Source organism: Salvelinus namaycush, chromosome 39 (assembly GCF_016432855.1).
Source record: "Salvelinus namaycush isolate Seneca chromosome 39, SaNama_1.0, whole genome shotgun sequence".
NCBI classification, from domain to species: Eukaryota; Metazoa; Chordata; class Actinopteri; order Salmoniformes; family Salmonidae; genus Salvelinus; species Salvelinus namaycush.
Genome location: NC_052345.1, coordinates 7,206,435 through 7,232,073, shown reverse-complemented (window position 1 = coordinate 7,232,073; position 25,639 = coordinate 7,206,435). Strand labels below are relative to the sequence as shown.

The window sequence follows — 25,639 nt, the reverse complement described above, 5'->3', positions numbered from 1 at the left end:
GTGAAAACGTGTTTCACTGTTCATCAGGGGCGTCATGTCAAAACCATTTTTTTTGTCCATCTCTTAGTCACTCCTCTCCCCTGGCCCCCTGGCCCCCTAAATTCATTATTCTTTTTTCTACTCTTTCCACTCTTTTATTTCTCTTTCACTCTTTCTTTGTGTATTTTTTTGTCTTATTTTATCTCCATTGCCTCCTGGTCGCCATGGTGAAGCTTCTCCTCCAACGGGACTTTCTTTATCTATCTATGTATGTCCATACAATCCCTCTATAAAGGTGATAGGACAGAGGTTACTGGCACATCTTTCCCTTTGTGCTCCTCTGTTCCTTCTGTTCCCCTTTTATGTTTTTTATCATTCTTTTTCACGGACAGATTTCCTTTTCCTCGCGTCGTATGTTATCTGTACCTCTCATCATATGCCCTCTCTTTCTTTCTGTCCCCTTCCCTCTCTCTCTCTCCCTGTATGTGTGCAGATTGGTTGAGCGCTATACTTTCTCATTTTTTCCACCCTCTGTCCCTCCACAACTGGAGCACTAGACCAGGCATAGAAATCTTTAATAGACTAATATCTCTTGCAGGCGGCAATAATTAGACGAGGGGTAGTCTGTAATAGTGTAGAGGGTGAAAATGAATGCTGTAATGCAGCTGCCAAATAACATCAACACCTGTACACTTGAACCAATAAATACTGAATTTGTATTCTATCGAGGCTCTCCTTACATGTAAACTATTTGATGTACTTTGCATAAAACCATTATTGCTGTCTTACAGAGTAACTATCGTCGAGCTCCCAAAAGAGGAAGGATACAGTAGAGAAAACTGCATTTTCAAAATGCTCAAGGGGGCATAAGAAAAACCTTTCTTAAGAAGTTCAGGCAGGTAAACATTTGCGACTGTTTCTCAAATTAATGATAATTGAGTTCAATGAGCGTGCAACAACAAAAACATTCCCCCCCTCTCTTAAAAGGTAACATTATGCAAATGCGATTGTTCCTCAAGCAATTGTTTTGCATGCGTAAACAAGCTCTCTGACTTACAATAATAACTGCCATGACAACTGCCATGGTAAATGACCCGCATAAACAGCCCTCAGAGCAGTCCCCATTTAAAGACGCAACAACACCGTGATAAAGTCCTGTTTTTACCCTTCTATACAACTGGAATCAGTGGGCATGTAACTAACTGTAAGAGCCTTAGCATTAGTGTTATATATTAAAAAGGCTTTCAAAAGGCCCATTGGCGATGACTGTTATGTTAGTTTTGCTAGCACCGTTAGCACGGATTAGCCTAAATTCTATTAGCGTTCACAATATCAGTAGTTATACTCTTCTTGTTATCCTTGCTCAAAGGGTATCATGCAGTGTCACTACTTATTACTATGTCTCTATCACAGTTAACAAAGTATCATTAGCTTATTAGTATAGGTTTTATTATGCCGCGTTCACATCATGTAAGCTGACTCGTTGTAGAAAGATTATACTCAAGTTTCTCACTTGGGAAGTATCAGAATCAACAAATATTAAGCCCTACGCAAATAACTTACGTTAATTTGAACTTGGAAGTTCCAAGTTTCTGACATGACGTGAGCGTAGCATAAGCACAGAGTATTAGCAACCTGGCCAGGAAGTACCGGTCCGGTTAGAAGTGCTCCAATCCAGCCAATAACTCACCCTGCTGATGGAGAAGGTAAAGCCTGGCTTGCCGGTGCAGTAGCCCATGAAGCAGAAGCGCAGTTGCCAGTAGAAGGCGTGCTCGGCAATGAATGTGATGAGCGACAGAGCCATGGCCGCCCCCAGCATGTAGAAGACGCCTGCCATGTTGTCCACGTCCAGCTGGCTGCTCATCACCTCGTTCTTCTCATTGTGGCAGATCCCCGTCAGCCACAGAGCCTCCAGCTCCTCCATCTCTCCTGGGGGGACAAGCAGGAGATAGAGGGGGTTAGGAGGGGTTAGCAGGAGGGGTTAGTTTATGATAAGGTTAGGGGAGAGGGGGTATATAGAGGGGCTAGTTTATAATAAGGTTAGGGTGAGGGGCTATATGGAGGGGTTAGTTTATAATAAGGTTAGGGTGAGGGGGTATATGGAGGGGTTAGTTTATAATAAGGTTAGGGTGAGGGGCTATATGGAGGGGTTAGTTTATAATAAGGTTAGGGTGAGGGGCTATATGGAGGGGTTAGTTTATAATAAGGTTAGGGTGAGGGGGTATATGGAGGGGTTAGTTTATAATAAGGTTAGGGTGAGGGGGTATATAGAGGGGCTAGTTTATAATAAGGTTAGGGGAGAGGGGGTATATAGAGGGGCTAGTTTATAATAAGGTTAGGGTGAGGGGCTATATGGAGGGGTTAGTTTAAAATAAGGTTAGGGTGAGGGGCTATATGGAGGGGTTAGTTTATAATAAGGTTAGGGTGAGGGGGTATATAGAGGGGCTAGTTTATAATAAGGTTAGGGGAGAGGGGGTATATGGAGGGGTTAGTTTAAAATAAGGTTAGGGTGAGGGGGTATATGGAGGGGTTAGTTTATAATAAGGTTAGGGTGAGGGGGTATATGGAGGGGTTCGTTTAAAATAAGGTTAGGGTGAGGGGGTATAAGGAGGGGTTAGTTTATAATAAGGTTAGGGTGAGGGGGTATATGGAGGGGTTAGTTTATAATAAGGTTAGGGTGAGGGGCTATATGGAGGGGTTAGTTTATAATAAGGTTAGGGTGAGGGGGTATAAGGAGGGGTTAGTTTATAATAAGGTTAGGGTGAGGGGCTATATGGAGGGGTTAGTTTAAAATAAGGTTAGGGTGAGGGGGTATATGGAGGGGTTAGTTTATAATAAGGTTAGGGTGAGGGGGTATATGGAGGGGTTCGTTTATAATAAGGTTAGGGTGAGGGGGTATATGGAGGGGTTAGTTTATAATAAGGTTAGGGTGATGGGGTATATGGAGGGGTTAGTTCATAATAAGGTTAGGGTGAGGGCCTATATGGAGGGGTTAGTTTATAATAAGGTTAGGGTGAGGGGGTATATGGAGGGGTTAGTTTATAATAAGGTTAGGGTGAGGGGCTATATGGAGGGGTTAGTTTATAATAAGGTTAGGGTGAAGGGGTATATGGAGGGGTTAGTTTATAATAAGGTTAGGGTGAAGGGGTATATAGAGGGGTTAGTTTATAATAAGGTTAGGGTGAGGGGGTATATGGAGGGGTTAGTTTATAATAAGGTTAGGGGAGAGGGGGTATATGGAGGGGTTAGTTTATAATAAGGTTAGTGTGAGGGGGTATATGGAGGGGTTAGTTTATAATAAGGTTAGGGTGAGGGGGTATATGGAGGGGTTAGTTTATAATAAGGTTAGGGTGAGGGGGTATATGGAGGGGTTCGTTTATAATAAGGTTAGGATGAGGGGGTATATGGAGGGGTTAGTTTATAATAAGGTTAGGGTGAGGGGGTATATAGAGGGGCTAGTTTATAATAAGGTTAGGGTGAAGGGGTATATGGAGGGGTTTGTTTATAATAAGGTTAGGGTGAGGGGGTATATGGAGGGGTTAGTTTATAATAAGGTTAGGGTGAGGGGGTATATGGAGGGGTTAGTTTATAATAAGGTTAGGGTGAGGGGGTATATGGAGGGGCTAGTTTATAATAAGGTTAGGGTGAGGGGCTATATGGAGGGGTTAGTTTAAAATAAGGTGAGGGTGAGGGGGTATATGGAGAGGCTAGTTTATAATAAGGTTAGGGTGAGGGGGTATATGGAGGGGTTAGTTTATAATAAGGTTAGGGTGAGGGGGTATAAGGAGGGGTTAGTTTATAATAAGGTTAGGGTGAGGGGCTATATGGAGGGGTTAGTTTATAATAAGGTTAGGGTGAGGGGGTATAAGGAGGGGTTAGTTTATAATAAGGTTAGGGTGAGGGGCTATATGGAGGGGTTAGTTTAAAATAAGGTTAGGGTGAGGGGGTATATGGAGGGGTTAGTTTATAATAAGTTTAGGGTGAGGGGGTATATGGAGGGGTTAGTTTATAATAAGGTTAGGGTGAGGGGGTATAAGGAGGGGTTCGTTTATAATAAGGTTAGGGTGAGGGGCTATATGGAGGGGTTAGTTTAAAATAAGGTTAGGGTGAGGGGGTATATGGAGGGGTTAGTTTATAATAAGTTTAGGGTGAGGGGGTATATGGAGGGGTTAGTTTATAATAAGGTTAGGGTGAGGGGGTATAAGGAGGGGTTAGTTTATAATAAGGTTAGGGTGATGGGGTATATGGAGGGGTTAGTTTATAATAAGGTTAGGGTGAGGGGCTATATGGAGGGGTTAGTTTATAATAAGGTTAGGGTGAGGGGGTATAAGGAGGGGTTAGTTTATAATAAGGTTAGGGGGTATATGGAGGGGTTAGTTTATAATAAGGTTAGGGGAGAGGGGGTATATAGAGGGGCTAGTTTATAATAAGGTTAGGGTGAGGGGCTATATGGAGGGGTTAGTTTATAATAAGGTTAGGGTGAGGGGGTATATGGAGGGGTTAGTTTATAATAAGGTTAGGGTGAGGGGGTATATGGAGGGGTTAGTTTATAATAAGGTTAGGGTGAGGGGGTATAAGGAGGGGTTAGTTTATAATAAGATTAGGGTGAGGGGGTATATGGAGGGGTTAGTTTATAATAAGGTTAGGGTGAGGGGCTATATGGAGGGGTTAGTTTATAATAAGGTTAGGGTGAGGGGGTATAAGGAGGGGTTAGTTTAAAATAAGGTTAGGGTGAGGGGGTATATGGAGGGGTTAGTTTATAATAAGTTTAGGGTGAGGGGGTATATGGAGGGGTTAGTTTATAATAAGGTTAGGGTGAGGGGGTATAAGGAGGGGTTAGTTTATAATAAGGTTAGGGTGATGGGGTATATGGAGGGGTTAGTTCATAATAAGGTTAGGGTGAGGGGGTATATGGAGGGGCTAGTTTATAATAAGGTTAGGGTGAGGGGCTATATGGAGGGGTTAGTTTATAATAAGGTTAGGGTGAGGGGCTATATGGAGGGGTTAGTTTATAATAAGGTTAGGGTGAGGGGGTATATGGAGGGGTTAGTTTATAATAAGGTTAGGGTGAGGGGGTATATGGAGGGGTTAGTTTATAATAAGGTTAGGGTGAGGGGGTATATGGAGGGGTTAGTTTATAATAAGGTTAGGGTGAGGGGCTATATGGAGGGGTTAGTTTATAATAAGGTTAGGGTGAGGGGGTATATGGAGGGGTTAGTTTATAATAAGGTTAGGGTGAGGGGGTATATGGAGGGGCTAGTTTATAATAAGGTTAGGGTGAGGGGGTATATGGAGGGGCTAGTTTATAATAAGGTTAGGGTGAGGGGCTATATGGAGGGGTTAGTTTATAATAAGATTAGGGTGAGGGGGTATATGGAGGGGTTAGTTTATAATAAGGTTAGGGTGAGGGGGTATATGGAGGGGCTAGTTTATAATAAGGTTAGGGTGAGGGGGTATATGGAGGGGCTAGTTTATAATAAGGTTAGGGTGAGGGGCTATATGGAGGGGTTAGTTTATAATAAGGTTATGGTGAGGGGGTATATGGAGGGGTTAGTTTATAATAAGGTTAGGGTGAGGGGGTATATGGAGGGGTTAGTTTATAATAAGGTTAGGGTGAGGGGGTATATGGAGGGGTTAGTTTATAATAAGGTTAGGGTGAGGGGGTATATGGAGGGGTTAGTTTATAATAAGGTTAGGGTAAGGGGGTATAAGGAGGGGTTAGTTTATAATAAGGTTAGGGTGAGGGGCTATATGGAGGGGTTAGTTTATAATAAGGTTAGGGTGAGGGGCTATATGGAGCGGTTAGTTTATAATAAGGTTAGGGTGAGGGGCTATACGGAGGGATTAGTTTATAATAAGGTTAGGGTGAGGGGCTAAACGGAGGGGTTAGTTTATAATAAGGTTAGGGTGAGGGGGTATACGGAGGGGTTAGTTTATAATAAGGTTAGGGTGAGGGGGTATATGGAGGGGTTAGTTTATAAGGGTAGGGTGAGGGGGTATATGGAGGGGTTATTTTATAATAAGGTTAGGGTGAGGGGGTATATGGAGGGGTTAGTTTATAATAAGGTTAGGGTGAGGGGGTATATGGAGGGGTTAGTTTGTAAGGGTAGGGTGAGGGGGTATATGGAGGGGTTAGTTTATAAGGGTAGGGTGAGGGGGTATATGGAGGGGTTAGTTTATAATAAGGTTAGGGTGAGGGGGTATATGGAGGGGTTAGTTTATAAGGGTAGGGTGAGGGGGTATATGGAGGGGTTAGTTTATAATAAGGTTAGGGTGAGGGGGTATATGGAGTGGTTAGTTTATAAGGGTAGGGTGAGGGGGTATATGGAGGGGTTAGTTGATAATAAGGTTAGGGTGAGGGGGTATATGGAGGGGTTAGTTTATAAGGGTAGGTTGAAGGGGTATATGGAGGGGTTAGTTTATAATAAGGTTAGGGGAGAGGGGGTATATGGAGGGGTTAGTTTATAATAAGGTTAGGGGAGAGGGGGTATATGGAGGGGTTAGTTTATAATAAGGTTAGTGTGAGGGGGTATATGGAGGGGTTAGTTTATAATAAGGTTAGGGTGAGGGGGTATATGGAGGGGTTAGTTTATAATAAGGTTAGGGGAGAGGGGGTATATGGAGGGGTTAGTTTATAATAAGGTTAGGGTGAGGGGCTATATGGAGGGGTTAGTTTATAATAAGGTTAGGGTGAGGGGCTATATGGAGGGGTTAGTTTATAATAAGGTTAGGGTGAGGGGCTATATAGAGGGGTTAGTTTATAATAAGGTTAGGGTGAGGGGCTATATGGAGGGGTTAGTTTATAATAAGGTTAGGGTGAGGGGGTATATGGAGGGGTTAGTTTATAATAAGGTTAGGGTGAAGGGCTATATGGAGGGGTTAGTTTATAATAAGGTTAGGGTGAGGGGCTATATGGAGGGGTTAGTTCATAATAAGGTTAGGGTGAGGGCCTATATGGAGGGGTTAGTTTATAATAAGGTTAGGGTGAGGGGGTATATGGAGGGGTTAGTTTATAATAAGGTTAGGGTGAGGGGCTATATGGAGGGGTTAGTTTATAATAAGGTTAGGGTGAAGGGGTATATGGAGGGGTTAGTTTATAATAAGGTTAGGGTGAAGGGGTATATAGAGGGGTTAGTTTATAATAAGGTTAGGGTGAGGGGGTATATGGAGGGGTTAGTTTATAATAAGGTTAGGGGAGAGGGGGTATATGGAGGGGTTAGTTTATAATAAGGTTAGTGTGAGGGGGTATATGGAGGGGTTAGTTTATAATAAGGTTAGGGTGAGGGGGTATATGGAGGGGTTAGTTTATAATAAGGTTAGGGTGAGGGGGTATATGGAGGGGTTCGTTTATAATAAGGTTAGGATGAGGGGGTATATGGAGGGGTTAGTTTATAATAAGGTTAGGGTGAGGGGGTATATAGAGGGGCTAGTTTATAATAAGGTTAGGGTGAAGGGGTATATGGAGGGGTTTGTTTATAATAAGGTTAGGGTGAGGGGGTATATGGAGGGGTTAGTTTATAATAAGGTTAGGGTGAGGGGGTATATGGAGGGGTTAGTTTATAATAAGGTTAGGGTGAGGGGGTATATGGAGGGGCTAGTTTATAATAAGGTTAGGGTGAGGGGCTATATGGAGGGGTTAGTTTAAAATAAGGTGAGGGTGAGGGGGTATATGGAGAGGCTAGTTTATAATAAGGTTAGGGTGAGGGGGTATATGGAGGGGTTAGTTTATAATAAGGTTAGGGTGAGGGGGTATAAGGAGGGGTTAGTTTATAATAAGGTTAGGGTGAGGGGCTATATGGAGGGGTTAGTTTATAATAAGGTTAGGGTGAGGGGGTATAAGGAGGGGTTAGTTTATAATAAGGTTAGGGTGAGGGGCTATATGGAGGGGTTAGTTTAAAATAAGGTTAGGGTGAGGGGGTATATGGAGGGGTTAGTTTATAATAAGTTTAGGGTGAGGGGGTATATGGAGGGGTTAGTTTATAATAAGGTTAGGGTGAGGGGGTATAAGGAGGGGTTCGTTTATAATAAGGTTAGGGTGAGGGGCTATATGGAGGGGTTAGTTTAAAATAAGGTTAGGGTGAGGGGGTATATGGAGGGGTTAGTTTATAATAAGTTTAGGGTGAGGGGGTATATGGAGGGGTTAGTTTATAATAAGGTTAGGGTGAGGGGGTATAAGGAGGGGTTAGTTTATAATAAGGTTAGGGTGATGGGGTATATGGAGGGGTTAGTTTATAATAAGGTTAGGGTGAGGGGCTATATGGAGGGGTTAGTTTATAATAAGGTTAGGGTGAGGGGGTATAAGGAGGGGTTAGTTTATAATAAGGTTAGGGGGTATATGGAGGGGTTAGTTTATAATAAGGTTAGGGGAGAGGGGGTATATAGAGGGGCTAGTTTATAATAAGGTTAGGGTGAGGGGCTATATGGAGGGGTTAGTTTATAATAAGGTTAGGGTGAGGGGGTATATGGAGGGGTTAGTTTATAATAAGGTTAGGGTGAGGGGGTATATGGAGGGGTTAGTTTATAATAAGGTTAGGGTGAGGGGGTATAAGGAGGGGTTAGTTTATAATAAGATTAGGGTGAGGGGGTATATGGAGGGGTTAGTTTATAATAAGGTTAGGGTGAGGGGCTATATGGAGGGGTTAGTTTATAATAAGGTTAGGGTGAGGGGGTATAAGGAGGGGTTAGTTTAAAATAAGGTTAGGGTGAGGGGGTATATGGAGGGGTTAGTTTATAATAAGTTTAGGGTGAGGGGGTATATGGAGGGGTTAGTTTATAATAAGGTTAGGGTGAGGGGGTATAAGGAGGGGTTAGTTTATAATAAGGTTAGGGTGATGGGGTATATGGAGGGGTTAGTTCATAATAAGGTTAGGGTGAGGGGGTATATGGAGGGGCTAGTTTATAATAAGGTTAGGGTGAGGGGCTATATGGAGGGGTTAGTTTATAATAAGGTTAGGGTGAGGGGGTATATGGAGGGGTTAGTTTATAATAAGGTTAGGGTGAGGGGGTATATGGAGGGGTTAGTTTATAATAAGGTTAGGGTGAGGGGGTATATGGAGGGGTTATTTTATAATAAGGTTAGGGTGAGGGGGTATATGGAGGGGTTAGTTTATAATAAGGTTAGGGTGAGGGGCTATATGGAGGGGTTAGTTTATAATAAGGTTAGGGTGAGGGGGTATATGGAGGGGTTAGTTTATAATAAGGTTAGGGTGAGGGGGTATATGGAGGGGCTAGTTTATAATAAGGTTAGGGTGAGGGGGTATATGGAGGGGCTAGTTTATAATAAGGTTAGGGTGAGGGGCTATATGGAGGGGTTAGTTTATAATAAGATTAGGGTGAGGGGGTATATGGAGGGGTTAGTTTATAATAAGGTTAGGGTGAGGGGGTATATGGAGGGGCTAGTTTATAATAAGGTTAGGGTGAGGGGGTATATGGAGGGGCTAGTTTATAATAAGGTTAGGGTGAGGGGCTATATGGAGGGGTTAGTTTATAATAAGGTTATGGTGAGGGGGTATATGGAGGGGTTAGTTTATAATAAGGTTAGGGTGAGGGGGTATATGGAGGGGTTAGTTTATAATAAGGTTAGGGTGAGGGGGTATATGGAGGGGTTAGTTTATAATAAGGTTAGGGTGAGGGGGTATATGGAGGGGTTAGTTTATAATAAGGTTAGGGTAAGGGGGTATAAGGAGGGGTTAGTTTATAATAAGGTTAGGGTGAGGGGCTATATGGAGGGGTTAGTTTATAATAAGGTTAGGGTGAGGGGCTATATGGAGCGGTTAGTTTATAATAAGGTTAGGGTGAGGGGCTATACGGAGGGATTAGTTTATAATAAGGTTAGGGTGAGGGGCTATACGGAGGGGTTAGTTTATAATAAGGTTAGGGTGAGGGGGTATATGGAGGGGCTAGTTTATAATAAGGTTAGGGTGAGGGGGTATATGGAGGGGCTAGTTTATAATAAGGTTAGGGTGAGGGGGTATATGGAGGGGTTAGTTTATAATAAGGTTAGGGTGAGGGGGTATATGGAGGGGTTAGTTTATAATAAGGTTAGGGTGAGGGGGTATACGGAGGGGTTAGTTTATAATAAGGTTAGGGTGAGGGGGTATATGGAGGGGTTAGTTTATAAGGGTAGGGTGAAGGGGTATATGGAGGGGTTATTTTATAATAAGGTTAGGGTGAGGGGGTATATGGAGGGGTTAGTTTATAATAATGTTAGGGTGAGGGGGTATATGGAGGGGTTAGTTTGTAAGGGTAGGGTGAGGGGGTATATGGAGGGGTTAGTTTATAAGGGTAGGGTGAGGGGGTATATGGAGGGGTTAGTTTATAATAAGGTTAGGGTGAGGGGGTATATGGAGGGGTTAGTTTATAAGGGTAGGGTGAGGGGGTATATGGAGGGGTTAGTTTATAATAAGGTTAGGGTGAGGGGGTATATGGAGGGGTTAGTTTATAAGGGTAGGGTGAGGGGGTATATGGAGGGGTTAGTTGATAATAAGGTTAGGGTGAGGGGGTATATGGAGGGGTTAGTTTATAAGGGTAGGGTGAAGGGGTATATGGAGGGGTTAGTTTATAATAAGGTTAGGGGAGAGGGGGTATATGGAGGGGTTAGTTTATAATAAGGTTAGGGGAGAGGGGGTATATGGAGGGGTTAGTTTATAATAAGGTTAGTGTGAGGGGGTATATGGAGGGGTTAGTTTATAATAAGGTTAGGGTGAGGGGGTATATGGAGGGGTTAGTTTATAATAAGGTTAGGGGAGAGGGGGTATATGGAGGGGTTAGTTTATAATAAGGTTAGGGTGAGGGGCTATATGGAGGGGTTAGTTTATAATAAGGTTAGGGTGAGGGGCTATATGGAGGGGTTAGTTTATAATAAGGTTAGGGTGAGGGGCTATATAGAGGGGTTAGTTTATAATAAGGTTAGGGTGAGGGGCTATATGGAGGGGTTAGTTTATAATAAGGTTAGGGTGAGGGGGTATATGGAGGGGTTAGTTTATAATAAGGTTAGGGTGAAGGGCTATATGGAGGGGTTAGTTTATAATAAGGTTAGGGTGAGGGGCTATATGGAGGGGTTAGTTTATAATAAGGTTAGGGTGAGGGGCTATATGGAGGGGTTAGTTTATAATAAGGTTAGGGTGAGGGGCTATACGGAGGGGTTAGTTTATAATAAGGTTAGGGTGAGGGGGTATACGGAGGGGTTAGTTTATAATAAGGTTAGGGTGAGGGGGTATATGGAGGGGTTAGTTTATAAGGGTAGGGTGAAGGGGTATATGGAGGGGTTATTTTATAATAAGGTTAGGGTGAGGGGGTATATGGAGGGGTTAGTTTATAATAAGGTTAGGGTGAGGGGGTATATGGAGGGGTTAGTTTGTAAGGGTAGGGTGAGGGGGTATATGGAGGGGTTAGTTTATAAGGGTAGGGTGAGGGGGTATATGGAGGGGTTAGTTTATAATAAGGTTAGGGTGAGGGGGTATATGGAGGGGTTAGTTTATAAGGGTAGGGTGAGGGGGTATATGGAGGGGTTAGTTTATAATAAGGTTAGGGTGAGGGGGTATATGGAGTGGTTAGTTTATAAGGGTAGGGTGAGGGGGTATATGGAGGGGTTAGTTGATAATAAGGTTAGGGTGAGGGGGTATATGGAGGGGTTAGTTTATAAGGGTAGGTTGAAGGGGTATATGGAGGGGTTAGTTTATAATAAGGTTAGGGGAGAGGGGGTATATGGAGGGGTTAGTTTATAATAAGGTTAGGGGAGAGGGGGTATATGGAGGGGTTAGTTTATAATAAGGTTAGTGTGAGGGGGTATATGGAGGGGTTAGTTTATAATAAGGTTAGGGTGAGGGGGTATATGGAGGGGTTAGTTTATAATAAGGTTAGGGGAGAGGGGGTATATGGAGGGGTTAGTTTATAATAAGGTTAGGGTGAGGGGCTATATGGAGGGGTTAGTTTATAATAAGGTTAGGGTGAGGGGCTATATGGAGGGGTTAGTTTATAATAAGGTTAGGGTGAGGGGCTATATAGAGGGGTTAGTTTATAATAAGGTTAGGGTGAGGGGCTATATGGAGGGGTTAGTTTATAATAAGGTTAGGGTGAGGGGGTATATGGAGGGGTTAGTTTATAATAAGGTTAGGGTGAAGGGCTATATGGAGGGGTTAGTTTATAATAAGGTTAGGGTGAGGGGCTATATGGAGGGGTTAGTTTATAATAAGGTTAGGGTGAGGGGCTATATGGAGGGGTTAGTTTATAATAAGGTTAGGGTGAGGGGCTATATGGAGGGGTTAGTTTATAATAAGGTTAGGGTGAGGGGGTATATGGAGGGGTTAGTTTATAATAAGGTTAGGGTGAGGGGCTATATGGAGGGGTTAGTTTATAATAAGGTTAGGGTGAGGGGCTATATGGAGGGGTTAGTTTATAATAAGGTTAGGGTGAGGGGCTATATGGAGGGGTTAGTTTATAATAAGGTTAGGGTGAGGGGGTATAAGGAGGGGTTAGTTTATGATACGGTTGTAGGTTAGGGGTTAGAGGGGATATACAGTGAGGATGGGTTAGGTTGGTTCAGTTTATATTGAGTTAGGTTAGGAGAAGATGGAAAGAGAATATAGCTAGTTGCTGAAAGGAAAGGTGAGGTAATTGAATAGTATAAGGCATGAGTGCTGAGGGATACAGTGTGCTGAGGGATACAGTGTGCTGAGGGATACAGTGTGCTGAGGGATACAGTGTGCTGAGGGATACAGTAGAGGGGGATACAGTAGAGAGGGATACAGTGTTGAGGTATACAGTATAGAGGGATACAGGGAAGAGGGATACAGTGCAGAGGGATAGAGTGAAGAGGAATACAATGCAGGGGGATACAGTTTGGAGGGAAACAGTGAAGAGGGACACAGTAGAGGGATGCAGTGAAGAGGGATACAGTGGAGAGGGATACAATAAAGGGAGCGGGACACAGTGTGGATACAGTCGAGAGAGATACAATGCAGAGGGATACATTGAAGAGGAATACCGTAAAGAGGGATACAGTGAAAAGGGTTACAGTAGAGAGAGATACAGTGAAGGGGATACAGTAAAGAGGGATACAGTGAACAGAAATACAATGTTGAGGGATACAGTGAAGAGGGATAAAGTAAAGTGGGATACAGCGGAGAGAGATACAGTGTATAGGGATACAGGGAAGAGGGATACAGTGAAGAGGGATACAGTAGAGAGGGATACAGTGAAGAGGGATACAGTGAAGGGGATAGAGTGCAGAGGGATACAGTGAAGGGGGATACAGTAGAGAGGGATACAGTGACGAGGGATAGAGTGCAGAGGGATACAGTGAAGAGGGATACAGTGAAGAGGGATACAGTGTCGATGGATACAGTAAAGAGGGATACAGTGAAGATAAATACAGTAGAGAGGGAAACAGTGCAGAGGGATACAGTAGAGGGATGCAGTGAAGAGGGTTACAGTAGAGAGGGATACAGTGAAGAGGGATACAATAAAGAGGGATACAGTAGCGGGATGCAGTGAAGAACGATACAGTGAAGAGGGATACAATAAAGAGGGATACAATAGAGAGGGATACAGTAGAGGGATGCAGTGAAGAGTGATACAGTGAAGAGGGATACAGTGATGAGGGTTACAGTAGAGAGGGATACAGTAGAGGGATGCAGTGAAGAGTGATACAGTGAAGAGGGATACAGTGATGAGGGTTACAGTAGAGAAGGATACAGTAGAGGGATGCAGTGAAGAGGGATACAGTGGAGAGGGATACAGTGGAGAGGGATACAGTAGAGGGATGCAGTGAAGAGCGATACAGTGAAGGGGGATACAGTGAAGAGGGTTACAGTAGAGGGGTGCAGTGAAGAGCGATACAGTGAAGGGCGATACAGTGAAGAGGGATACATTCGAGAGGGATACAGTGGAGAGGGATACAGTAAAGAGGGATACAGGGGAGAGACATACAATGCAGAAGAATACAGCAAAGAGGGATACAGTAGAGAGGGATACAATGTAGAGGAATGGAGTGAAGAGGGATACATTCTAGAGGGATACAGTGAAGAGGGACACCGTTTAGAGGGATACAGTGAAGAGGGATACAGTAGAGAGGGATACAATGTAGAGGAATGGAGTGAAGAGGGATACATTCTAGAGGGATACAGTGAAGAGGGACACAGTTTAGAGGGATACAGTGAAGAGGGATACAGTAGAGAGGGATACAGTGAAGAGGGATACAGTAGAGAGGGATACAATGTAGAGGAATGGAGTGAAGAGGGATACAGTAGAGAGGGATACAGTAGAGGGATGCAGTGAAGAGGGATACATTAGAGGGGATACAGCATAGAGGGATACAGTAAAGAGGGATACAGTAGAGGGGGATACAGTAGATGGATGCAGTGAAGAGGGATACATTAGAGGGGATACAGCATAGAGGGATACAGTAAAGAGGGATACAGTAGAGAGGGATACAGTACGGAGGTATAAAGTGAAGAGGGATACCATGAAGAGGGATACTGTAAAGGGGGATACAATAGAGGGATGCAGTGAAGAGGGGTACAGTAGAGAGGGAAACAGTGTGGAGGGATACAGTGGAGAGGGATACAGTGAAGAGGGATACAGTGGAGAGGGATGCAGTGGAGAGGGATACAGTTGAGATGGATACAGTAGAGAGGGATACAATGAAGATGGATACAGTTGAGAGGGAAACAGTAGATAGGGAAACAGCGGAGAGGGATACAGTGGTGAGGGATGCAGTTGAGAGGGAAACTGTGAAGAGGGATACAGTTGAGAGGGATACAGTGAAGAGGGATACAGTAGAGAGGGAAACAGTGGAGAGGGATACAGTGGAGAGGGATGCAGTTGAGAGGGAAACAGTGAAGAGGGATACAGTTGAGAGGGATACATTGAAGAGGGATACAGTAGAGAGGGAAACAGTGGAGAGGGATACAGTGGAGAGGGATGCAGTTGAGAGGGAAACAGTAAAGAGGGATACAGTTAAGAGGGATACAGTGAAGAGGGATACAGTAGAGAGGGAAACAGTGGAGATGGATAAAGTGCAGTGGACTGTAATTAATATTGTGAGACACTGATTAAGTTGCTTCTGATGCCTTTGATTGTTATTGTGACTGTGTGTGTGCATGTGTGCATGCGTGTGTGTGTGTGTGTGTGTGTGTGTGTGTGTGTGTGTGTGTGTGTGTGTGTGTGTGTGTGTGTGTGTGTGCGTGCGTGCGTGCGTGCGTGCGTGTGTGGCCATTACAGCTGTGTGTGTGAGCACAGTCAGTACAGGAGTGAACAAATCAAATCAAATGTTATTTGTCACATGCACCGAATACAAAAGTTGTAGACTTACAAGGCCTTAACCAACAATGATTAAGTTGCTTCTGATGCCTTTGATTGTTATTGTGACTGTGTGTGTGCATGTGTGCATGCGTGTGTGTGTGTGTGTGTGTGTGTGTGTGTGTGTGCGTGCGTGCGTGCGTGCGTGCGTGCGTGCGTGCGTGCGTGCGTGCGTGCGTGCGTGCGTGCGTGCGTGCGTGCGTGCGTGCGTGCGTGCGTGCGTGCGTGGCCATTACAGCTGTGTGTGTGAGCACAGTCAGTACAGGAGTGAACAAATCAAATCAAATGTTATTTGTCACATGCACCGAATACAACAGTTGTAGACTTACAAGGCCTTAACCAACAATGCATAAAAAAAAAAAAATTGTTCGTAAAATATTTACTAAATAAACTAAAGTTTATTATTTTTTTGAATCATTCAAAAAGTAACACAGTAGATTTACATAACAATAACGAGTCAATGTGCGGGGGTACAGGTTAGTCGAGGTAATTTGTAAAGTGACTATGCATAGATAATAAACTGCGAGTAGCAGCAGTGTAAAAACAAAGGGGAGAGGAGGGGGTCAAATAGTCCAGGTGACCATTTGATTAGTTGTCCAGCAGTCTTATGACTTGGGTGACTGGAGTCTTTGACAATGTTTTGGGCCTTCCTCTGACACTGGCTAGTATAGAGGTCCTGGATGTCAGGAAGCTTGGCCCCAGTGATGTACTGGGCTGTACGTACTACCCATAGCGCCTTACGGTCAGATGCCGAGCAGTTGCCATAACAGGGGACCCATGCTAAATCTTTTCAGTCCCCTGAGGGGGAAAAGGCATTGTCGTTCCCTCTTCACAACTGTCTTGGTGTGTTTGGACCATGATAGTTGGTTGGTGATGTGGACACCAAGGAACTTGAAACTCTCGACCCGCTCCACTTCAGCCCTTTCGATGTGAATGGGGGCGTGTTCGGCCCTCCTTTTCCTGTAGTCCACGATCAGCTCTTTTGTCTTGCTCACATTGAGGGAGAGGTTGTTGTCCTGGCACCACACTACCAGGTCTCTGACCAGGTCTCTCCCTATAGGCTGTCTCATCGTTGTCGGGGATCAGGCCTACCACTGTGGTGTCGTCAGCAAACTTAATGATGGTGTTGGAGATGTGCTTGGCCACGCAGTCGTGGGGGAACAGGGAGTACAGGTGGGGACTAAGCATGCACCCCTGAGTGGTCCCAGTGTTGAGGATCAGCCTGGCAGATGTGTTGTTGCGTACCCTTACCACCTGTGCGGCCTGTCAGGAAGTCCAGGATCCAGTTGCAGAAGGAGGTATTTAGTCCCAGGGTCCATAGCTTAGTGGGTACTATGGTGTTGAACGCTGAGCTGTAGTCAATTATTATTATTATTTTTATTTCACCTTTATTTAACCAGGTAGGCCAGTTGAGAACAAGTTCTCATTTACAACTGCGACCTGGCCAAGATAAAGCAAAGCAGTGCGACACAAACAAACACAGAGTTACACATGGAATAAACAAAAGTACAGTCAATAACACATTAGAAAAAGTCTATATACAGTGTGTGCAAATGGCGTAAGGAGGTAAGGCAATAAATAGGCCATAGTAGCGAAATAATTACAATTTAGCAAATTAACACTGGAGGGATAGATGTGCAGATGATGATGTGCAAGTAGAAATACTGGTGTGCAAAAGAGCAAAAAAGTAAATAAAAACAGTATGGGGATGAGGTAGGTAGTTGGATGGACTATTTACAGATGGGCTGTGTACAGCTGCAGCGATCGGTTAGCTGCTCAGATAGCTGATGCTTAAAGTTAGTGAGGGAGATATAAATCTCCAACTTCGGTGATTTTTGAAATTCGTTCCAGTCATTGGCAGCAGAGAACTGGAAGGAAAGGCGGCCAAAGGAGGAGTTGGCTTTGGGGATGACCAGTGAGATATACCTGCTGGAGCGCATGATAAGGGTGGGTGTTGTTATGGTGACCAGTGAGCTGAGATAAGGTGGAGCAAAGACTTATGGATCACCTGGAGCCAGTGGGTCTGGCGACGAATATGTAGCGAGGGCCAGCCGACGAGAGCATACAGGTTGCAGTGGTGGTTGGTATATGGGGCTTTGGTGACAAAACGGATGGCCCTGTGATAGACTGCATCCAGTTTGCTGAGTAGAGTGTTGGAGGCTATTTTGTAAATTACATCATCAAGGTCGAGTATCGGTAGGATAGTCAGTTTTATGAGGGTATGTTTGGCAGCGTGAGTGAAGGAGGCTTTGTTGCGAAATAGGGAGCCGATTCTAAATGTAATTTTGGATTGGATATGTTTAATATGAGTCTGGAAGGAGAGTTTACAGTCTAGCCAGACACCTAGGTATTTGTAGTTGTCCACATATTATAAGTCAGAACCGTCCAGAGTAGTGATGCTAGTCGGGCGGGCGGGTGCTGGCAGCGATCGGTTGAAAAGCATGCATTTAGTTTTACTAGTGTTTAAGAGCAGTTGGAGGCCACGGAAGGAGTGCTGTATGGCGTTGAAGCTCGTTTGGTGTCCAACGAAGGGCCAGATGTATACAGAATGGTGTCGTCTGCGGGGAGGTGGATCAAGGAATCACCCGCTGCAAGAGCGACATCGTTGATATATACGGAGAAAAGAGTCTGCCCGAGAATTGAACCCTGTGGTACCCCATAGAGACTGCCAGAGGTCCGGACAACAGGCCCTCCGATTTGACACACTGAGCTCTATCTGAGAAGTTGTTGGTGAACCAGGTGAGGCAGTCATTTGAGAAACCAAGGCTGTTGAGTCTGCCGATAAGAATACGTTGATTGACAAAGTCGAAAGCCTTGGCCAGGTCGATGAAGACGGCTGCACAGTACTGTCTTTTATCGATGGCGGTTATGATATCGTTTAGTACCTTGAGCATGGCTGAGGTGCACCCGTGACCAGCTCGGAAACCGGATTGCACAGCGGAGAAGGTACGGTGGGATTCGAAATGGTCAGTGATATGTTTGTTAATAACTTGGCTTTCGAAGTCTTTAGAAAGGCAGGGCAGGATGGATATAGGTCTGTAACAGTTTGGGTCTAGAGTGTCACCCCCTTTGAAGAGGAGGATGATCACGGCAGCTTTCCAAACTTTAGGAACCTCAGACAATACGAAAGAGAGGTTGAACAGACTGGTAATAGGGGTTGCAACAATGGCGGCGGATCATTTTAGAAAGAGAGGGTCCAGATTGTCTAGCCCAGCTGATTTGTACAGGTCCAAGTTTTTCAGCTCTTTCAGAACATCTGCTATCTGGATTTGGGTGAAGGAGAAGCCGGGGAGTCTTGGAAAAGTAGCTGTGGGGGCTGCAGAGCTGTTGGCCGGGGTTGGGGTAGCCAGGAGGAAAGCATGAGGAGGAAAGCAATGCTTATTGAAATTCTCGATTATCGTGGATTTATCAGTGGTGACAGTGTTTCCTAGCCTCAGTGCATTGGGCAGCTGGGAGGAGGTGCTTTTATTCTTCATGGACTTTACAGTGTCCCAGAACCTTTTGGAGTTAGAGCTACAGGATGCAAATTTCTGTTTGGAAAAGCTAGCCTTTGCTTTCCTAACTGCCTGTGTATATTGGTTCCTGACTTCCCTGAAAAGTTGCATATCGCGGGGACTATTCGATGCTAGTGCAGTCCGTCACATGATGTTTTTGTGCTGGTCGAGGGCAGTCAGGTCTGGAGTGAACCAAGGGCTATATCTGTTCTTAGTTCTATTTTTTTTTAAAGGGGCATGCTTATTTAAGATGGTGAGGCAATTACTTTCTAAGAACGACCAGGCATCCTCTACTGACGGGATGAGGTCAATATCCTTCCAGGATACCCAGGCCAGGTCGATTAGAAAGGCCTGCTCGCAGAAGTGTTTTAGGGAGCGTTTGACAGTGATGAGGGGTGGTCGTTTGAACGCAGACCCATAGCGGATGCAGGCAATGAGGCAGTGATCGCTGAGATCCTGATTGAAAACAGCAGAGGTGTATTTGGAGGGCAAGTTGGTCAGGATAATATCTATGAGGGTGCCCATGTTTACGGATTTAGGGTTGTACTTGGTGGGTTCCTTGATAATTTGTGTGAGATTGAGGGCATCTAGCTTAGATTGTAGGACTGCCAGGGTGTTAAGCATATCCCAGTGTAGGCCACCTAACAGAACGAACTCTGAAGATATATGGCAATCAATTCACATATGGTATCCAGGGCACAGCTGGGAGCTGAGGGGGGTCTATAACAGGCAGCAACAGTGAGAGACTTATTTCTGGAGAGATTAATTTTAAAATTAGAAGCTCGAACTGTTTGGGCATAGACCTGGAAAGTATGACAGAACTTTGGAGGCTATCTCTGCAGTAGATTGCAATTCCTCCCCCTTTGGCAGTTCTATCTTGACGGAAAATGTTGTAGTTGAATTTTTGGAGGCCTTCCTATGCCAGGATTCAGACACGGCAAGGACATCAGGGTTGGCGGAGTGTGCTAAAGCAGTGCGTAAAACAAACTTCTGATGTAACATGCATGTAACCAAGGCTTGTACAGTTACAGAAGTCAATGAACAGCATTCTCACATGCAGCATTCTCACAAGGTTCCTGGTGTGTGCAACACATGTCATGTTGTGTTATGTCCCCCCAACACATCCCCCGTCACAGATAATCTTCATTAATCATTGATTATGCAAGTCGCTCGTTATCTGGTCTTGATGTGGGAAACAACAGCCTCATGGGACTTCTGCTAGTCCTTGGGGTCCGTAAGAAGTACACACACAGTCATGTGATCGCCAGTCCCACCCTAAAATATGTCTCCATAGCCCCCCCTCCGTGCCCTGGAATTGGTGCTGAGGGGGAGAGGAGGGAGATTGGGGAGGACATGTCCGGTGAGATTTGTTTGATGTGAGCCACCAGAGTCTGTATCTCACCAAAGGGGATTTCCATCTCGCCTAGTGCTTGTGTAGCTAACAGTGTGCTAACTCACTCGCTGCCTGGACAGTAGCACATTTTGCCTGCCTGGTTGTTAAGACTTCCTGTTAAAGTAGGCTACAGTGAAGAACGTGAAGAAAGCTCAGCAGGTTGTGTCAAGATGACTTTGAGCTCCTCAGATGTAGGACATGCAGTCTTCGGGTTGACCTCAATACTCCTCCACCTACCCCTGCACAAGACCTGGTTGAAATATGTTTGCACAAGACTTGAGCTGTTCTTGTTTTCGTTGGCCCTGTAGAATAGAATCAATGGAGAAGTCCTACAAGTGTCCTACTTAATCAAAGCTATTCACTTCTGTATGTGTTCCATGTACAGATGTAGGATCTTAATTTGATCACTCTTATGTTGCTGAGAATTTTCCTGTGCTGCAAGAAATGCAAATGAGCTTATTGATTTACATAAATTCACTGAAAACCCGCACTAACACACGGTTATATTAACAGTATTGTATGTAGCCTACCTTTGTCCAGCTAATAGCCTAACCACCGATCAAGCAACTTTATGAATTAAACGTTCAAATCCTGTTTCTGCAGGATTATTTTTGCTACAACAATACTGGTCTAATTAAGATCCTACATCTGTATGTGCTAGACCCACAGTATACCCCCACCAGACCTCCACCCCACCAGACCTCCACCCCCACCAGACCTCCACCCCCACCAGACCTCCACCCCACCAGAACTCCACCCCCACCAGACCTCCACCCCCACCAGACCTCCACCCCACCAGACCTTCACTCCAACAGACCTCCACCCCCACCAGACCTTCACTCCAACAGACCTCCACCCCCACCAGACCTCCACCCCACCAGACCTCCACCCCACCAGACCTCCACCCCCACCAGACCTTCACCCCAACAGACCTCCACCCCACCAGACCTCCACCCCCACCAGACCACCCCACCAGACCTCCACCCCACCAGACCTCCACCCCACCCCACCAGACCTCCACCCCACCAGACCTCCACCCCATCAGACCACCCCACCAGACCTCCACCCCACCAGACCTTCACCCCAACAGATCTCCACCCCACCAGACCTCCACCCCCACCAGACCACCCCACCAGACCTCCTCCCCACCAGACCTCCTCCCCACCAGACCTCCACCCCCACCAGACCACCCCACCAGACCTCCTCCCCACCAGACCTCCTCCCCACCAGAACTCCACCCCCACCAGACCTTCACCCCAACAGACCTCCACCCCAACAGACCTCCACCCCACCAGACCTTCACCCCAACAGACCTCCACCCCCACCAGACCTCCACCCCACCAGACCTCCACCCCACCAGACATTTTTGTGCTTTGAGCAGAGCCTCAATTCGTCCACAGGGATGCTGGGCCATGTTGAGTCCAATGCTTCCCACACTTGTGTCAAGTTGGCTGGATGTCCTTTGGGTGGGGGACCATTCTTGATACACACAGGAAACTGTTGAGCATGAAAAACCCAGCAGCATTGCAGTTCTTGACACACTCAAACCGGTGTCTTGCCCATTCACCATCTGAATGGCATACATACACAATATATGTCTCAATTGTCTCAAGGCTTAAAAATCCTTCTTTAACCTGTCCCTTCATCTACACTGCTTCAACCTGTCCCTTCATCTACACTGCTTGAAGTGTATTTAACAAGTGACATCAATAAGAGATCTTAGCTTTCACCTGGATTCACCTGGACAGTCTTTGTCATGGAAAGAGCAGGTGTTCCTAATGTTTTGTACACTCAGTGTAATAGAACGTTTCTCTGAAGGAGGTGAGGTGATCATCCAGGTATCTTCTCAAGACCACTTAGTGTTTCTACTATACATACTGTGGACCATAGATTCTAGATAGGACACATTTAGGAGTACAATATATAATATGTCTAAGCCAATGGAACTCAGCAGTGTAATTTGTGGTATCCAGCATCCTGTGTTCGAATCCTGGGATTCGACAATGCAAGTGGGAGATGAACTACCAACCAGAAGGAAGCTGGTTTCAGATCCCATGTACCATCTCCTGCCGTTGTGCCCTTGAGCAAGGCACTTGTGTAACGGATCTGAAATCGCTAGCTAGTTAGCGGGTACGCGCTAATAGCGTTTCAATCAGTTACGTCACTTGCTCTGAAACCTAAGTAGTGGTTCCCCTTGCTCTGCAAGGGCTGCGGCTTTTGTGGAGCGATGGGTAACGACGCTTCGTGGGTGACTGTTGTTAATGTGAGCAGAGGTTCCCTGGTTCGCGCCCGGGTCGGGGCGAGGGGACGGTCTAAAGTTATACTGTTACATTGATGGATCACTGGTTGCTGCGGAAAAGGAGGAGGTTGAAAGGGGGGTGAGTGTAACGGATCTGAAATGGCTAGCTAGTTAGCGGGTACGCGCTAATAGCGTTTCAATCAGTTACGTCACTTGCTCTGAAACCTATAAGTAGTGGTTCCCCTTGCCCTGCAAGGGCCGCGGCTTTTGTGGAGCGATGGGTAACGACGCTTCGTGGGTGACTGTTGTTGATGTGTGCAGAGGGTCCCTGGTTCGCGCCCGAGGTCGGGGTGAGGGGACGTACTAAAGTTATACTGTTACACTTGCTGCGAAATGTGTAGCTGCAGGGGTGCTGCTCTGTGGTCGGCTGAAGCTGTGCTCCTACCCAAAATGTGTGTGTTGTGTGTTTGTGTGTTGTCTTGGGAAATGGGAGGGGAGGAGGGAGCAGATGAAGAATTTCTGTCTCTGCAGATGGACTAATAAATTACTATTCAATATTCTATTCTACTGTAGGACTACGATCGCATGTCAGCTGAAGCTTTACCATCGCCGAACAGCATGAGGATGGCCAGGTCCACTGCTCTCTTCCAGCCAGAGTCCTTCTGGATGGCGATGCCGTAACCGGTGGTGGCGAACACCTTCCCGCTGCCGATGGTCACCAGTTTACAGCCCTCGTCCCTCCCGGCCATGTAGTTCAACACAGCAGCATCGTAGATGAAGGCATCCAATTTACTGAGCAGGAGTAGGGAGGGAGATAGTGGAGGATAGTTAGTGGTCAGTACTGGTCAGGCAAAGTGTTAGTAATTGTAGATATTGGTTATTTTCAGGGTTAGGAGTTTTTTTCCTGATCGTATGACTGAACCAGTAAAACTCTGGGCCCTGGTTATAGCCTGTACATGGGCCTGGAGTTTTCCTGGTGAGGTCACAAGGTCTGGAAAAAACTGCAGGGCCTAGTAATGAAAGATATACTGAACAAAAATATAAACGCAACATGCAACAAGTTACAGAGGAAATCAGTCAATTAAAATAAATTAATTAGTCCCTAATCTATGGATTTCACATGACTGGGAATACAGATCTGCATCTGTTGGTCAACGATATCTTTTAAAAAATGGGCCTCACAATGGGCCTCAGGATCTCGTCACGGTATTTCTGTGCATTCAAATTGCCATTGATAAAATGCAACTGTGTTCATTATCCATACCATATTCCCACCGCCACCATGGGGCACTCTGTTCACAACGTGGACATCAGCAAACTGCTCGCCCACATAGCGTCATACACAGGGTCTGCGGTTGTGAGGCCAGTTGGATGTACTGTCAAATTCTCTAAAACGTTGTTGGAGGCAGCTTATGGTAGAGAAATTAACATTTAATTATCTGGCAACAGCTCTGGTGGACATTCCTGCAGTCGGCATGCCAATTGCACACTCCCTCAAAACTTGAGACATCTGTGGAATTGTGTTGTGTGATTAAAACTGCACATTTTAGAGTGGCTTTTTATTGTGCCCAGCACAAGGTGCACCTGTGTAATGATCATGCTGTTTAATCAGCTTCTTGATATGTCACATCTGTCAGGTGGATGGATTATCTTGGCAAAGGAGAAATGCTCACTAACAGGGATGTTAACACATTTGTGCACAAAATATGAGAGAAATAAGGTTTTTGTGCCTACGGAACAACTCTGGGATCTTTTATTTCAGCTCATGAAACATCGGACCAGCACTTCACATGTTACGTTTATACTAAGTACGTGACCTATGACAGGTTTAGGTGACAAACCCACAACTCATCAACTCCCCATGGCTACAGCATGTTAGTGATGCACACCCCTGCAGACATACCATCTTACAATACCAATGGCTAGCTAGCAGTTCAACCAGCTCCCTCCCAACCAAGCCAAAAGAAGAGAAACCCACAGATGGCTATATGAAGCTCTAATGTTCTAACCCGCACTCTGCATTTTTAATTCCTGGTAAGGAAGAAGGGAGGAGACCATCACATCAGATCAGCTCTCAGCCTCCACCAACAACCACCAGGCTGTTGCTTGCTGCTATTCTGAGCTAAGGAGCTGTGACAGGCAGCAGCAAGCAACAGCAGCAGCTCTGCTAGCTTCCCACCCACACTCCCTCCCTCCCCTCCATCCATCCATCCCTCTCTCCTCTCCCTCACCCGTTCTCCATCCATCCCTCCCTCTCCCTGACCCTCCCTCCCCTCCCCTCCATCCCTCTCTCTCTCTCTCCTCTCCCTAACCCTCCACCCATCCTCCCCTCTTCTCCCTCCCTCTTCCTCTCCCTCCCTCCCCTCCATCCATCCATCCATCCCTCTCTCCTCTCCCTAACCCTCCACCCATCCTCCCCTCTTCTCCCTCCCTCTTCCCCTCCCTCTCCTTCTCTCACCCTCCCTTGAGGCTTGCCAGGGCCTCGTCCACGTTCTTCTGGTGGAAGCTGGTCATATACTGGTGCATCTCCGGGTAATTGTTGCGGATGTTCCGTTCCGTGCTTCCGTTGGGCACCGTTCCGAAACGGAATGGCGGGGAGAAGGCGTTGGGTTTTTGGAACTGTGTGTGTGGGGGGGGGGTTCCGGAAGAGAAGAGAAAAGGAGAGAAAATAGCAGGGGTTGGTGTGGTGAGGTGGACAAGGCACCGGGTTCCATCAAATGCTCCTAATGCATTATGCTTCTGGACTAACCGGAAATGAATCTGCTTGGAAAACATATGCAACGCTGGGCACATACAGGCAGGTGAAGACACACACACACACGCACACACACACCTTATTGTCGCTGAGGCCCGACACCTGATCCACATACTCCTCCTGGATCATGAAGGCAGCCAGGTTGGCTGTGTAGGAGGCCAGGAAGATGACAGCGAAGAAGGCCCACACCGACACCATGATCTTACTGGTGGTGCCTTTAGGGTTCTGGACGGGGACAGAGTTGTTGAAAACCAGGCCCCACAGCAGCCAGATGGCCTTGCCGATGGTGAAGGAGGGGCCACCGGGCTCTGGGGGAAGAAAAGAGGGATGGGGAGAGGAAGTCAAGAGAGAGGGAGGGAAAGAGGGAGAAGGGAGTTGATTGGTTTGGTGGCTATGCTCCCAATTAAAAAGCACTTCATTTAATAGTCCTGATGTTGGCTTTTTGTTATGGGGCCATTGATCTGAGGTAGGTTTTGTTA

The 25,639-nt window shown here is 45.8% G+C and overlaps 1 protein-coding gene across 1 annotated transcript in view; it reads right to left on the bottom strand.

The window, feature by feature from the left end:
• Nucleotides 1-25,639, bottom strand: part of grin2bb (glutamate receptor, ionotropic, N-methyl D-aspartate 2B, genome duplicate b) — a 129,273-nt gene that overhangs the window by 3,391 nt on the left and 100,243 nt on the right. Inside the window, 4 exon segments of the mRNA XM_038978590.1 lie at nucleotides 1,670-1,908; nucleotides 23,010-23,197; nucleotides 24,864-25,024; nucleotides 25,239-25,468. Of these exon segments, the coding sequence (XP_038834518.1) occupies nucleotides 1,670-1,908; nucleotides 23,010-23,197; nucleotides 24,864-25,024; nucleotides 25,239-25,468 (818 nt within the window).